The sequence below is a fragment of the Momordica charantia genome (genome assembly GCF_013281855.1).
Source record: "Momordica charantia cultivar OHB3-1 chromosome 4 unlocalized genomic scaffold, Mcharantia_2.0 BLBB01000004.1, whole genome shotgun sequence".
NCBI lineage: Eukaryota > Viridiplantae > Streptophyta > Magnoliopsida > Cucurbitales > Cucurbitaceae > Momordica > Momordica charantia.
Window position 1 is genome coordinate 25,696,912 of NW_028275162.1, and position 15,316 is coordinate 25,712,227.

At 34.4% G+C, this 15,316-nt stretch overlaps 2 protein-coding genes across 6 annotated transcripts; both read right to left on the reverse strand.

Annotated features, from left to right (window-relative positions):
• Positions 1-238: 238 nt before the first annotated feature.
• LOC111006438 (alpha-taxilin-like protein) lies at positions 239-8,759 on the reverse strand. Of its 3 annotated transcripts, none has more exons than XM_022278387.2 (12): positions 8,604-8,759; positions 7,274-7,711; positions 6,440-6,528; positions 5,572-5,680; positions 4,701-4,768; positions 3,902-3,979; positions 2,953-3,017; positions 2,042-2,108; positions 1,755-1,937; positions 1,527-1,583; positions 1,278-1,373; positions 239-692 (listed from the first exon to the last, which is right to left on the reverse strand). In XM_022278387.2, exons 2-12 carry the CDS (start codon positions 7,704-7,706, stop codon positions 552-554), a joined length of 1,386 nt encoding a protein of 461 aa, XP_022134079.1. In that variant the 5' UTR covers positions 7,707-7,711; positions 8,604-8,759; the 3' UTR covers positions 239-551. The 3 variants fall into 3 exon arrangements, with proteins under 3 accessions (XP_022134079.1, XP_022134080.1, XP_022134078.1); XM_022278388.2 differs by lacking the exon at positions 8,604-8,759 and adding an exon at positions 8,369-8,569; XM_022278386.2 differs by lacking the exon at positions 8,604-8,759 and adding an exon at positions 8,221-8,290.
• A 1,087-nt stretch (positions 8,760-9,846) lies between these two features.
• Positions 9,847-14,732, reverse strand: LOC111006612 (transcription factor GTE6). Of its 3 annotated transcripts, XM_022278633.2 has the most exons (10): positions 14,597-14,716; positions 14,227-14,371; positions 13,634-13,759; positions 12,696-12,911; positions 12,154-12,231; positions 11,400-11,624; positions 11,145-11,243; positions 10,945-11,003; positions 10,374-10,524; positions 9,847-10,269 (listed from the first exon to the last, which is right to left on the reverse strand). In XM_022278633.2, the coding sequence occupies exons 3-10, from the start codon at positions 13,742-13,744 to the stop codon at positions 10,066-10,068; spliced, it is 1,143 nt and encodes a 380-aa protein (XP_022134325.1). In that variant the 5' UTR covers positions 13,745-13,759; positions 14,227-14,371; positions 14,597-14,716; the 3' UTR covers positions 9,847-10,065. The 3 variants fall into 3 exon arrangements, with proteins under 3 accessions (XP_022134325.1, XP_022134326.1, XP_087979565.1); XM_022278634.2 differs by lacking the exon at positions 14,227-14,371 and having other exon boundaries at positions 14,597-14,732; XM_088123439.1 differs by lacking the exon at positions 14,597-14,716 and having other exon boundaries at positions 14,227-14,582.
• Between the last annotated feature and the right edge of the window lie 584 nt (positions 14,733-15,316).

A 15,316-nucleotide genomic window follows, 5' to 3' on the forward strand; every position in this document is an offset into this window, starting at 1 on the left:
TTGTTTTCAAATTGTGATTGTCTAGACAATTTTTGAAATATTTCTTAAAAATAAAAAGTGAGAAATATGAATGGTAAACAAATACTTATTTTTCTAAAAAACTAAAAACGAGAAACAAGGATCGAGTACGCTAAGTGAACCCTAATTTTAAAATATCAAATTTATGATCTCACCCACCACATGTACTAAAAAAAATAATAAAAAATATGGAGAGAGAGAGAGAGAGAGGAGCTCAACATATCAAACTTCAAACTACAATTTACAAATGTAACAGTGTTAAGACATTCTCATAACTGTTACTTTCAACTTCCTTTCCTCTGCTTCAACTCAATATAGGTTCATAACTCTGTTCATAGGAACCAAGTTTTTTTTTCTTTCCTATAACAAAAATAAATTTCAATCCTAGAAAAGCTGGCAGCAATTGATATGGAAATCTTAAGATCAAAATATAAATATTTCCACAGCTTGAAGACAATCCTATTGCATTATAAGAGTTGTTAGTGTATTGAAATCCTCCCAAGCATTTCATATTTAACAGAATGAATTAGAATTCACACTGAAGCTGAATCTGAGCTGTTGCTTCCCATGCCCATGGAACTTTGTTTCCTTTCTGCCTGAAGCGATCGGCACAAGGATTCGAGCTTTTCTTTCTGATTCTTTGTTTTCTCCAGCTGTTTCTTCAAGCGTTCTCGCTGCTCAACCAGAAGTTACTCAAAAGCCATGGTAATGTAAAGACCGTTAAAACTTTATTATACATTTAAAACTCAGGACAGGAGAACTCTAGCCTACGCAGTGATTCAGTTTGCATAAATCCGACTTGGTCTGCTGGCAGTTAGATGAAGCACATTATTCGACTAATGAACCGTGAAAGTCAATTACAAATGACAATTTTGTTAGTTCAACCAAGTGGTGGAGCTGGGGATTGGAACTTCTAACCGAAGAATGTTACTCCTGCCTTAATCTTTGAGCTAAGTTTAAGTCGACACAAGTGATTTATAGTGGGAAGAAATAAGATAGCAGCATGCAGTTTCCATAAATGGTAACATGCCCACTCAATAGGGCACATGCATTTAGTGGTATGAGTATGTTTGCATGACTTAAAAGCAGAAAAAAGAATGAGGATATGATGAAGAAATAGGATTCCTAGAGTTTGGTTGCACCACAATTCTTTAAAATATTTTTGACAATAAAAATAAAGAACTATTTTCCAAAGAAGACATTACAGTTTGATGTTGCCAAAGAAATGTATAGTAAAATTGTAGTAGGTGCAAGTTTACCTCATCAAGAAGCTCAATAAGAGTAACATCTGATTTCTCACATTTGCTCTTCAAGAATGAATTTTCCTTCTTCAGTTCCTTGATTGATTTCGTCATCTACATAAATTTTTAAAATTTTTTGAGGGGACAAGAACACAAAGTAGAATATCAGTTTAATCAAAGTGTATCATGCAATGCAGCAACACAGAAAGCATTTCGAGAACTGTGCCGTGAAATGAAATCTTAAAAAGAAGAAAGAGTAGAGCTTACCTTATCAATTTCTTGTTTGAAGGTTTCAAATACCTCGTTGCTTTTTAATAATGCGTCCTGTAACATTAATCAAGACACAAACTAAGATTAGGCCAACTTGGTAGACCATTCCATAAATGATATAAAACATGCAAGATAATCTCCTCAAGTTGCCACAAAAATTCTGAGGCGCACATGAAATGTGTTTCTAAATAAATTTAAAAGACTACCACCAAACTCAAGCCCTACTTGGAATTGTTGGAATTTTTCTCCATCAGCTGTTAGTTGTAAACGCAGATTCTTTTCTGTTGACAATAATTGTGAAATTTGCTCTGCATATGATTTAATTTGGGATTGTTCCTGGTTCAATTTCTCCTCACATTGCTTAGTTTTCAGATCAGCAATCTGAAGTTCTAGTGTTTTCTGCTTCAACTGTGTTTTCATGTACAAAGCATCTTGAATCAATTCAGCCCCACAAAATAAATAAATAATCATCCAAGGCGTACTGACTTCAGCAGCAGAAGTGTAAACTTTACCTTCTTAGAAAATTGTTGTTCGGAAAGAGCAAACTGATCGATAAGCTGCTTCAGTTTATTCCTTAAGCTGAACATCATATGTAAAAATTATGGAAAACCAAGAGAAAGAAACGTCATATTTAACAATTCAAGTCATTCTTAATTACTAAAATAATTTTTTGAATAGAAGAATCTAAAATATAGATATTGTTTTCTTCAGAAACTATATTATACTAGATGCTCAAAGATAACTACAAAGGGAGGTCCGATGATAAGGATGAAAGAACGTAAAAATGGAAGCCAAGGGAGGAGATATTTCGCATCAAAAGGACTACAAGAATGCTTCTTGTCTGACCATATGGTTCTGACAGTTCTCACTACAACCTGAGCCATTGTGGCACAAGATCATTGTTCGCAAGTTTGGGCATCGCTCAAATATGGTTGAGATGCAAATATGGGAGTCTACTGGCCCTCAAAGAAATCCTTGAAAGTCCGTCATTGTATACCTGGTTCTTTTCTCTAAGAGAATAAATCAATTTGCTGTCAAACTTTTCTACATCTTTTTTCTCTATTAATATTTATAATTTTATAAAAGTATAGAACATGCCCCAATTAGACACCTTTACAACAACAATTATCATATACTTCTCAGTATTATGGGAGTGTAGTGACTCCTTATCCAGAACAAGAAAAAAGTATCAAGGGAGTGCTACTTTCTGCCAATATGGAAAGAGAACATAGAACACCAATTTTACTTTAAGCTAATGGTAACATGACACATACTGTAATAGTAGATTATGCCTGTGTACACTTTATTCTAGGTTATCCTTCATGCAAGTAAGAAGCAAAACAGAATAAAAAGAAACAAAATGACACAATTATTTTGACTATTTCAGCATAAAATACATTCTTAACAATGTACTTCATCTTACGTCTCATTCTCTTTCAGCTGTGCGAGGCATTCATCCTTTTGCTCTTCTAGCTTATTGCTAACATCCTGGTGAAGGAATGCTTAGAAATTTAATATCCGCGAGGAATATGACAATAAATAATAACAAGCAGAGAAAGAGAAGTCACGATTCGCTCAACCCTAATTTAGAATGACCTGTCAAGTTTCATCAATATCAACTTACGTGCACACTTCAATTTTGTTTTGTCATTATTATTCTTTTTGATAAGAAATTCCATCAGTTCTACCAATAGATTAATTGTAAAGAATAAAAGGCAAACAGCAGGTCCAACCTTAAATTAGGAAACAAGGCATGCTATCCCAAATAACCTCAATACTATTATCAGTTTATCACTCATTTGCCTCCAGATATTAATTTGTTCCTCTCCTTCCAAATCTCCGTAATGCTGATAAACCTCTACTCATCCCAATAATCTTAACTTGATACTTACACTTGAACCTCTAGAAATTCGAGAAACAGATACACATGGAGCACAAAAATAATTTTAAGTTTAGGATTTTTGTTCTATTTTATTTTATATTAAGAAATCTTCCCATATTGAAGCCTGCCTTCTAATAATAAATAGGAGGGCTGGTTAATGTATAAACAATTAGTAACAAAAACTAATATCAAAATAAATCAAAGAGACAGTTCTCAAGATATTCGACGAATACCATACTACACAAACATGTCAATCTTTTCACAAATTTTTGAAATTCTTATGGACGAGAAAAAATAGTAACCAATGCAAAGAGTCTGTGCACTATATGCGACGAGTTACATTTAGGATTATTTACACATTTAGAAAATCAGGACTTGCAATTGTTGCCACGAATTCATCAGACAATTCTCCCCTACGGGAGGAAATATAATTTAAGAACCCATTAGATCTTCAATTATTTTACAGAGTTGCTAATCAAGTTACTCATACCTTGATTGCATCTTGAAACCTAACTGATAATTCTGTTCTCAGGCTTTGTCCCTCAGTTGAGACCCGTTTGCATTCATCCTGTTCCATTTTCATAGTTATTATTATTTATTAGAAGGTAACTGAACTAGAGAAAAGTAATCATAGAGATGTAAACCGAAAAATTAGGGAGAAGAAAAATAGGAATATGATAGAAATTCAGAGAAAATTGGAGAGAGCAAAAAGCAGAGAGATCCAGGCGCTGTTTGGGTGTATATTCCAATTTTGTTTATTAAAACTGCTATGCAGATTAATCTTTTAAAATTGTTAATTTTATGTTTAATTTAAAAACTATTCGGAAGTATCTTTTTTGATATCGTATTTTCATTTCTTTCTTCTACAACTTAATAACAATCAACTGAGATAACATCAAAGAAAACATGAGTAAACAACGAAATACTGTTCTGTTTCCTATTGCCTGTTGGCCGCTAAAAGCAACGCATGCAACAAGCATACTCCCACATACATGCCTGGTAATACCTTACACTTCAACTGAATAACCTCAATTTATGTATATAGCAACTATATGATACATCAAAGTACCATCAACTTCCACATAGTGCCATATTAACTTTTCATAACTATTTAACTGAATAAACTAATAATTAACATTGGAGACCAAATATACGTCCATAAAAGTACAAAAACTAAATTGAAATAAACAAGTACAGTGACCAAAACGTTAAAAATCACAAAAAAAGCCGAGGTTATAAGTGTAATTTAACTAATTTACTTTTATATGGATTAAATATGCAGATCATACCATCAGCATTTTGTTTTGACGTTGCAACTCCCTGCATAGCGACTCGAGCTTGTCTCGAACAACAATAGCTATGCATAGAAGATGATGACATTATAAGTCCATAGCATGCAATTCAAAAAATTAAGCATTATTGAGAATGCAACCAATTCAAACATGCAACATGCAAGGACAGAAGAATAATTCTTGCAGAGAGAGAAAGAAAGATGGCAGCTAATATCATCAGGCTATCAGCATATCTAAATCTTTCACCAAAAAATAATTACAATAAAATAGAGAATTATTAGATCCATCTTCAAACAATTGAACATAAGAATTCTTATACTGCAATATAACATCTGCAAACATGAACAAATAACTCTTCTGCATCAAAATATATATATATATTGCAGCATTGTGGATTATCTTCACATTCTAATACTACAACGAGTTAACAAACTGGTGAACATTCTCAAAGAAAATAAAGAAGTCCATCCATAGCCCATAGGTCGACTAAGAAACAAAATTTTCATTTCCAACAGAATGCTTTAGTCAAACTGCAGAAAATAAAGGAAAAACATGAAAGAAAGATCATTCAGCTTAGAATTTGCATTGAAATTGAGAAACCCTTGTTGATGTTTTCAAACGGTCAACAAACATCAAAACAATCTAATTGCAATCTACAAATTTCGTACTTCTAACTTCATACTACTCTTGTCGGTAAAGAGTTTTATTTGTTGTTATACACCAACCTTTTGCAGAACAATGAATAGCCTACATACATCATCATCTGGAATAAATATGAACAATGAAATATAAACCTAAAGAACTTGAAAATCAGACAAAATTGAAAAAGTGAAACTTCTCCAGGATTTTTGTTCACATCTCTACTTGCCTGCATCTCTTTCTGCAGTAACTTGCTGATACTTTAACGTAAATTCAAGAAACTCCTTTTCTGACTTAAATGTACGCTTTGGATTCTTGCGTTTGACTTCAGTACTTTCCTGAAACATATTGCACGTTAGTCTTTAAATATAATGCTGAAGACATGGGGAGAAAAACACAGATGTCTTCCAACCAAATTCAGTCAGCAGTACATCACTGCAATGCCAAAGTTCATTGAAGTTACGTCTTCTATCCCAAGTTAAAAATTTAACAAGACTTTCAATGCAGCATTCATTGCTATAATGCAGTGTTAATAACTTATCTAGTATAGTATAATGGAAAGGGGATCCACATTAAATCAAACAAAAAGGACATTGTGAACTAATAAAATAAAATTATTGACCATATTTTCTTATTGCCGTCCAAGTAAATCCATTGACAGGATGTCCTCACAGATGAACATGAAAAGACATGCTCAAAATAAAATAGGTGGGGATGGGAGAGGGGAGATAGATATGTTTCCATATGTAATAATCAGCAAAAAAACAAAAAAAAAAAAAAACAAAGAGAGAGAGAGAGAGAGAGAGAGAGGGGTAAAAAAAGGCAACCTCTGACAACAAGTCCAAGAGGTAACATTTATGACCTTACTTGAACAAATTTCTAGAGAATTTCGAAGAGTTAACAATTGGAAATATTTACTAGTAATTTGGATTACACATAAAGTCCATAATTCTGATAGTACAGATAAAAAAAGTGACCAGGACATAATAATTCCCTGGATCTAGCAGAAAGCTAACAAATGCAGAAAAAAATATCAAAATAAATATAGCAATGCTAAACTGTAATGTAACTAAACAATGCAATGTGCAATTACTTACGAATTTTATGCTTTTCACAGTTTGAACAACCTCTGCCGAAGATATTTCCCTCTCATGTGCCGTTGATGCTTCTATATGTCCATCAGTGACTGAAACAAAGTGATAGGAGATATTAATAAATAGATTTGAGAAACACATGCATCAAAACTGTGAAGCTCCGAGCTAATCTCAAACAATCTCACAAGATAACCACCTCATCCTACTATATTTGGCATCAGAAAACTTGTAGGACATTTGAAATTCTAGGTAGGTGACTTCTTTAGTTTTAACTCATAACCTCAAGCACAACATTTATACCTTGTTCCTTTGACTGGGAACCCACAGTAGTTGCAACAAACAAAATTAAACACATTAGTTATTAGATTACACTTTACAGGGTCTGTGTTTCTTGTATTTGAAACGACAGACTCCACTTATTTTTGTCACTCAAACTAACAAAAAAATATTGTGGGGGGATGAATGTAGATGATCCATGTCATTGGGAAATCAGAACTAAATTTACTAACATTTGCAACTTGATAACCAACTCATACTACATGAAGGACAAAATCTCTTTTTGCATCCTTTTCATTTTTATTGTCCCAATTCCCGATGTCAGCATAGCTGCATATCAAAAACATTTTCTGTTATCTATACTTCTCTTTTGGTCTCACTAGCATGGACGTCCTGTTCCCCCAACCTGCCAACCATTTTTAGCATCCCACGCATGCCTTGAATGAAATTCTTTTAGATGAAATAAAGGAAGCTCATGTACCCAGTTAATTCATTGGTATCCTGATTAAGATAAATAATAATAAGAACAAAAAAGGCACCCTGCAAGGTAAATAAACTAACCCTTCTCTGAACTTTGAGATTCCTCTTGAGCTTGTCCTCTTATGCTGCATCCAGACTCATCAACTGAAGATTCGGTAAAAGTTTCTTCCACATTAAGAACGGCAGTTTCTGCTTGTTCCGTACAGCCCTTGTCAGCCACCTTTTCCACACTTTCCGAAGTACAACAATTCTCTGTTTCAGATAAAGCAACAGGAAAAGTTTCCAACTTTTGAGTCTTCTCTGTATTGCCCTGCTCAGTTTGAAAATCTTCCACAATGTCACGGCTTTGCTCATTGGAAGAATCAGATTCTTGTAGAGTTTTGTCTTTGCAATCTAATGGCTTTGCTTGTTCACAAATTTGAGTCGAAGGTGTTTGAGTTTCAGCAGAGCTCTCAACAAAGCCATCTGACAACGAATCTACTTCAGGAGGGTGGTTTGGACCTGGGCTCTCCATATTACCTACATTTTCAACATTCATGGTAAGAATTTTTGGGCGGCACAGTATGGGAGTATCACCATACTGTTGGTAAAAATTGAAAATTAAATCAAGAGATTGCTATCAATTTTGATTTAAACCAGGTACCATTTTAACTGTACTTCTCTAGAAACATCAGGAACTTGGTTCTAAACTCTTACTTTTAAGATGTATCTGCCTGAGAATAACGGAACCTTATCTAAACAACCGGTCTAGATATTTCCCCGTTATATTGAAACCACTACACAATTTTTGGTAAGGGCATTATACTGATATTACAACTTTGAAATGTCAGATATTCAAAATGCCGTTCATCATCATCTTGTGCTGGATGATCTTCTGTCTCAGAACAATAAGAGGCCTAAGCTCCTCTTATTTTAGCATTTTCTTAACACCGCAACTGCTATGAACAATTAAATAAACCTTCCTATTATTTAATCCGACCTCCACTGATAAAGCTAAACAACTAAAAGGAGGCCTTGGCTAAACAAACCTCTCCAGGAAGGAAGCAAATGGCGAATGCAATATGTTGGCTGAATCATGTCAAAGAGTCAACCAAAACCTTAGATTGCAGAAACAAGCAAGAAAACTTCAGCTCAATTTTCAAATTCTGGCTGAGAAATGGTATGCCGAAAACTTACAGGATTGCACGGCGTTTACATCCTAAAAACGCTCGCAAAACACAAGAGTTCCCTAAAAGGAGCCATTTCCTTTCTAGAACTATCCGCCATGTGCGGTTTCCTACATTCTCCGAGTAATCAAACGGCAAAACGCAAAAGCAATCCAAATCTTGCAAAACCGAATCCACGCAGCTTCACTGGAATTCAGACGCTCGAAAAGCAGAAGAAGAAAAGAGGAAGAAAATGAGAGAATTACCAGGTCGTTTTCAGGGTGGTGAAATTGGCACCGGCGGAGCGATCTACGGTGTCGGTTCAGTGACTCAGTCCAGTCAGTGAAGCTGCCCCGAACCGATTTCAATAGTGTCTGACGAATGACGATTGACTATTTTCTTTTAGTTTTTCCCCATTTTTAATTACCGAAATTGTTTATTTATAAAAGTTTCTTAAATAATAATAATTGCTCGTGTTAAAGTAAAACATTCCTTTTTTTTCCCTAATTCGAAGATAAATCACTCATGGTATTAGATATCCGTGGACATATCAACTTTGCTATCGATTTGTACATGTATTTATGGGTTGACAAGAAGTAAATCAACATTTCCATCCTAGTAAAAAAAAAATCGACAAAATATTAAAAATATCATTAATATATATTATTAATACTAATTATCTCTAACTTTTTTAGGAGTAGAAAAATGTTTAATTTCTCTAACTCTTACCTAAATATCTATTGACGTTGATATTTTATCGATAACAGACATCAACATTTATATTTACAAAAAAAAAATACATCAACATTTAAAATCTTGAACACACCCCACTTTTTGTTAACTCAACAAATAATAATAAAAAAAAAACATAATTTCGTGAATGTAAATAAAAACATAATCTTCTCTCGATTTCTTTCTTTATTATTTTTTTCCCAATTCGAGAAGGTTTTTTTTTGTATATTTGTTCAAATTTTCAAGTTTTGCTTTTAAACCTTAAAAATTTTAATCTATGTATTATTTTTAACTTGTAAGCCAACTTATCGAGATTGGAATTTCGAAGCCTCGTACCCCAATTTGTTGTGCTAAAAAATAACTTCATGATTTTTTTTTAATATATGACTTCATCAATCAAAGTATAACTCAAGTAAATACGACACATCTAAAAAATCGAGATGGTTAAAAATCCATACAAAAAAAGATTAAAAAAAAAGAAAAAAAAGGTTCAAAACTATTGTAAGTTTTTGCCCATATGTGATCTCTTTCCTCTTTCCTCCCGTCTCTGCTACACCAAAACACACGTCTGGGTCTCATCATACGGCTGTGCTCTGCAGGGGTGTGGTTTTAGTGACATTTGGTTTCGGATTACAGACATATTATCATCAATTTGATATTTGATCTTCAGTCTTCAGAAAGTTCCTGCTTGAAGTAACAATTATTCGACAATTTAGCAAGTCAACAAGATTGCCTTTCGACCCGCAACAGACCATACATTATAACTACAGGAGGAGAGAAAAAAAACGATATTCATAGGTTAGCTTGTTAATAATAATTCTTCACATAGACACCGATCTCTTCCGAAATACCGTTTATAACGCGTTACAGAAACAAGCAGCAACTAAAGGCAACTAAGATCCAAGATCTAAGTATGTGCAGAAATAAGGACAAAATCTTGTGATGCTTCAGCTACAAAAAGGGTGAAACTATGGTCTCTTCCATATCCACTGCATCTCAAGAAGAGGCCTTTTTGGCTTTTTTCTTGGCTGTTCTGGCTATAGCATCACAAATCTCCTTTTTTCTTTTGTTGTTACCGTTGATATTATTGCTGCTTGTATGGTTATGGTTGTTGCCACCGCCCGTGCTTGCCGAGCTCTTAGCTTGAACTTCAAGGGCATCTTTAACAAAAAACTTTAACCTCCATAACGTAGATTCACTCTACATGATGCAGCAATAAACTCAATTAATCACTATGTCACATTGGGGGTGGGGGTGGGGGCGGGGAAGGATATAGTTCTTTGTGATAATATATAAATTGCAACCTGAGCATCGATATCGAGATCCACTTCCTCGGCAGTAGCCTGAAAACTTGGGTTATTTTCAGCTACAATCTCTAATGCTTTGCTGAGATCTTCTGGAGACAATTTGGTGAGGGCTACTCCAAGCTTTCTCTTTTCTTCAGTTGATATTTTTCTAAACCACATAATTGTAGAATTAGTCCACTCTGTCTATGGAGTGCAAGTCATTTTCTGATGTCACAAGCACATCGACCGACCATTACCAGACCTAAACTACCCATAAATTTTAATTACCAAGCCTCCACCGGCATACTAATGGTAAGGTTTTATTTGGGACATACAACACTCTACATTGTATTTGGAATGCCAGTGCTTTTATTTGTGTATCTAAAATTAAAAAGAAAATAAGTTTGGCTCTTATTTATATGGATTTTAAGTTTTTCAAGGTGTGTACTTTCATTCGGTTCGTATTATAAATGACTTAAAAAACGCATATTAGAACATATAGATTAGTCTTCAATAATAATACAATCATCCATTTATATCAATTGACAGAACCAAAATACAACATCGAAAGCCAGAGTTGAGAATGGACCTGCAGTTTTGCACGACCATTTCTCGGAGCTCTTCCAGTTGCATATCTACCTCATAAATCTGTAAACAGTTCAGTGTCCATGTTTAAACAGTTTATTGTATTTCCGATATAAGGTAATAGGAAGAGCAAAAGGAAGTAGGCCATCTCCAGACAAACTTTCCCAAGATAGCTAGATCCTTGGAACAAGGTGGACAGCAAACCTCATTACTTATGTCCCTAGCCATTTTTGCTTGAGCAGCCTCCTGAGCGAGTTGCATATCCAACAGCGCTTCTGCTTCCTCATCTTCTCGTCTCTTTTCCTGGAAGGTGAAGTCTTTTTAGAACTTCAACCATATTTTAGCATATCATTCAACCAAATGAAACCATCTTTCTGAAGATCCAGAACTCTGAGGCACCATGAATTGATTAAGGAATTTTCATCCGTTCAAGAACTGTTCTCAAAGTTAACAATTTACCTCTTCGGTGACTTTAGGCAGAAGTTGAAGCCATTTCTCCTCAAACTTCGCGAGCAAAGTCTTCGCCATAACGTGAACATCGCTTCTCTCATCATTATATTTCATTGCATTCTTGAAGACTAATCTCACATCGGCACATATCTCTCTCACATTCTTATATCCAATACTATCCTTAGCCTCCATCTGATTTTTAATTGTACTGAAGTCCATTGGCTTGTCAATAACCTAATAAATGCAGTACATATGTTACCTGAATGATTATAAAACCTGAGTGCATACCAAGGAGATGATGGAAAATGCTCAGAGCTAATGTAATCACAGTTTTCCCTCTTGAAGACCCAATTACCATTGTGGTATGTACAGCAAAAGTGGGGGGGTGTTGCAATGGTAAGGGGATCACATTTGTCTTTCCAACAGGAATGATCCATAGTATGAAAATAATCAAGGATTCATTGCCCTATTCACATACGTAAACAAGACCTAAACAAAATCCTTTTATTCATATAAAAAGTATTAAGAAAATAACTAGAAATTGGGCCCATAAACGCGTTCCATTTTCAAAGATTGGGGACTCCAGCCAAAAACATTGGTGATGTAAATCAAAATGCCTGATTGCAAGTCTTGTATCAAATGCATCTAATATATCAATTAAAAAGCAACATATACATTCAAGATTCAAGGCATAAGATAGCTGAAAATGTAATATGTACAGCATTCAATATTCATGTATATTTGATAGAGATATAGACCTTACCTCATAGTAGTCGTGTAATCCAAGACCTTCCACATCCACTGGCTGCATAAAAGGCCAGGCCCACTTATGTTGCGTGATCTGAAAGTCGATGCAGAATATAACAATATATTAGCCTCATGAAAAGACACGAAAAAAAATATTATGCACTCAACCAAGACCATATGTCCAGATGTGGGAGCTGTAGCTTTACATTTTTATCAATAACTCCACTCCAAGGAAGGAGGAGGTAAAAATATGTCATTGAAGTTTGGTAAAAGATAAACAATGTTGCTTAATTCAGAATGCATACAAGAGCCAGAGACATGTTTAATTGTTTATGCTGCTAAAGAAATTAGTCTTGGATCACTAAATTTCTTGCAATGACATGTTTGTCCAGTAATAAGTCAATCCCCTGTGTGAATAATGTGTTGTGTACGTGTGAACTAAGAAGCAACTGGGAAAGTTCAATATCAGCAAGGCACCAATAATAGGATGACATGCAGAGGGAAAATAACACAGACGATTAGCAATATAATAGAACAAAAAGCCAGCGAGTTGGTAACCTGACGCAGTATTGTCCCAAACTGCCGCATGAGCTCTTGCATTCTCTTTGCAGCTGCAGCTTCTCTACGAGATGCATCTTGTTGCTGCTTCTTAAGACTTGGAACATGTCTGTCCTTATCTTTGTCTTTTACAATAGAGCTACCTTTACTACCACTTGGCTGCTTTTTTTTCAATGTCAAATAGAACTGTTCTATCTCATTCACTCTTTGCTCAAGCTGCAAAGATAAGATTTAAGGGGATCAAGTTTAACAAACTAACAGTTTGACGGGAACAATATTTTAATTTTTAGATGGTCTCTCAAGTTATTTTGTTGTTGTTGTCGTTGTTTTTTATTTAGGAAACGAAGAACTGTATTGATTTAAAAGAACAGCTAAAGGCCAGGGGATGAGTGATCCCCCACCTTCCAAAGAACTAGTGAGCCCCCACCTTAATAATTTGATAAAGATATGAGATGACAAAATTAAGAGATGATATCCACTCATATGTGGTTAATTTTACTGCCATGATAAACAGTAGTTTTCATCCACTTAGTTGTCCCAATGGCTTCAGTTGCAATACATGTCAGATTGCATAGGTTGCCAAACCATCTCTTAAAACGTTGTTTCATGTTTTCATTCCAATTATTAAGAATAAACAGGCTTGACAGACTACTTAAAACCATATCCACTGCAAAGACTAAATTGTTGCATTTCAAACAAGAAGACAATTATATATAAGTACTTAGTATTTCCCCCTGATTTTAGCTATTTTTAAGTACATAATGGATAGCAAACGGTAATACTTCATAATTAGGTCACCTCACCCTCACCCAGCCAGAGAATACTAGGTCTGCCAAGCCAACTATACGCTCCAACAAAAAGAAAAAAAGCGAAATAGAACTAGCAAAAAGGAAAAAAGTGCAAAGCAATGAGGTTATCAATATATCACAGTGTTCTACCTTGTCAACCGTCAGAAAAATCTCATCAACTTGATGCCGAAAGCCATCCACTTCTGCACCATCAGTATCTCCCACAACAAAATTTCTGACATCTGCAACTGCCGCATCCATGGGATCTATCTGATTCTGTACAACAATATTGATTATGAACTATGTAGCATGAATCCTGCTCTGGAAATTGCTAAAGAATTAAAAATAAATAAAATACACCATGTTCTTTAAAATGTGAAATGCACTGAAACGTGATAGTTCTCTTCTCAGAGACTTAAGCCGAAAATAAGATAAAGAAAAATAAGAGAAACCTTTCTTATCAAACACACAATATAAATTCTTTATATATGGAAAAATATAATACCATGAAAGTTCAACAAAATGTAACTTTCTTAAATAGATTGTTTTAAGATATGGGATATTACACAATTTATTTTCAAATAAATAAATTATACAAAATTTCACAAGGAGCCCTCGCTGCAAATAGAACCCTAGGCGCCCTTTCTGAAACTCATGCGCACAATGAATGAATGAGCCAACTAAGTAAGAAGCATCAGACACCGTAAATATTACATGCAGTTTACGAAAACAGGACAACCCACCTGATAATAAATTAATGGAGAAACTGGCTTCTCTAGTTCCACTCCCGTGGCACCAATTTTACTCCATTAAACAACCACGCAAAGAAGTCCCCCCAGTAAGACGGTGAGCTACTTCTATGTAATCTCACTTCTATTCTATCAGTAACTACAAAAGTAAAAATATTAGCCTAATTGAAGCATTTCAGAAACAGAATCTCATCTTATCATCAACGCAATAAACCAGGAGAAGAAGTTCCAAAGTTTAATCCTAGCTTTCCCAGAATCCAAAAATCCAGAGAGTTCCATTTGATAGAGATTTTGAAGTGGTGTCAGAAATATTTAATGAAACATGGAATAACAAAGTTCTTGGAGCTCAGAGTTTGAGAATTACCTGTGGATTGGAGGAAGAAGAGGACGCCGAGCTCAGTGTTTGAACCGTCTGTCAGCTCTCAAAAACCGGGCGCTGGGTCGGAAGGGAGAATTTTGTCTATTACCCTAATTAACAATTTTATGGGAATAAAGCCTAATTCAATCACTCATTTTAACCGGAGGCAGTGTAAAAAATCACTAATTTCAAGCGCGAGCTTAGCTCAATGGTCGAGTCATTTTCTATCTCGTCGGTCTTATTTTATCATTATTTTTTTAAAAAGTAGATTTCAAAGAGATAAGATATGTCAGTCAGACGTCATGTCCGATTAGTATCGTAATTTTATTACGGAGTATTTCATTCTTCTATAAATATACTCGTAATTCCACACCTTCAATAACATATAGGCTTCGACAAATGTTATTGAACAAGTATTAGAATTTTTACCTTATCATAAGCTATCGTGGTTGATAAATTATCAAGTGCTTTTAATTATTACAAATAGAGATTTAGTACAAAATTATAATTTCAGATAAATATGACACCAAAATTAATTTATATATAAATATAAATAATTTGTGAATTTTGAGAAAATTTAACTTCCCACCTTACTTTATTTTCTCAAGGTGGGTCTTCTTCTTTATGTTATTATTTTAATTAAAATTAGCGAGGATATAAAATTGAAAGTTTAATAATAACAAAACTAATTCATATTGATATTTTTTTTCCCAAGGACTATTAGTT

Bases quoted from the DNA above. Each gene is read 5' to 3' on its own strand.
- LOC111006438 (XM_022278386.2), bottom strand. From the start codon at position 8,269: ATGATTCAGCCAACATATTGCATTCGCCATTTGCTTCCTTCCTGGAGA. The intron at 5,681-6,439 runs GTAAGTAATTGC...AATATGTTTCAG, and splicing joins CTGTGAAAAGCATAAAATTC to GAAAGTACTGAAGTCAAACG. The intron at 3,018-3,901 runs GTATGAGTAACT...TTCCTTCACCAG, and splicing joins GGTTTCAAGATGCAATCAAG to GATGTTAGCAATAAGCTAGA.
- LOC111006612 (XM_022278634.2), bottom strand. From the start codon at position 13,744: ATGGATGCGGCAGTTGCAGATGTCAGAAATTTTGTTGTGGGAGATACT. The intron at 11,625-12,153 runs GTAAGGTCTATA...TGCATTTATTAG, and splicing joins GATTACACGACTACTATGAG to GTTATTGACAAGCCAATGGA. The intron at 10,525-10,944 runs GTCCATTCTCAA...TATGTGGTTTAG, and splicing joins ATGGTCGTGCAAAACTGCAG to AAAAATATCAACTGAAGAAA.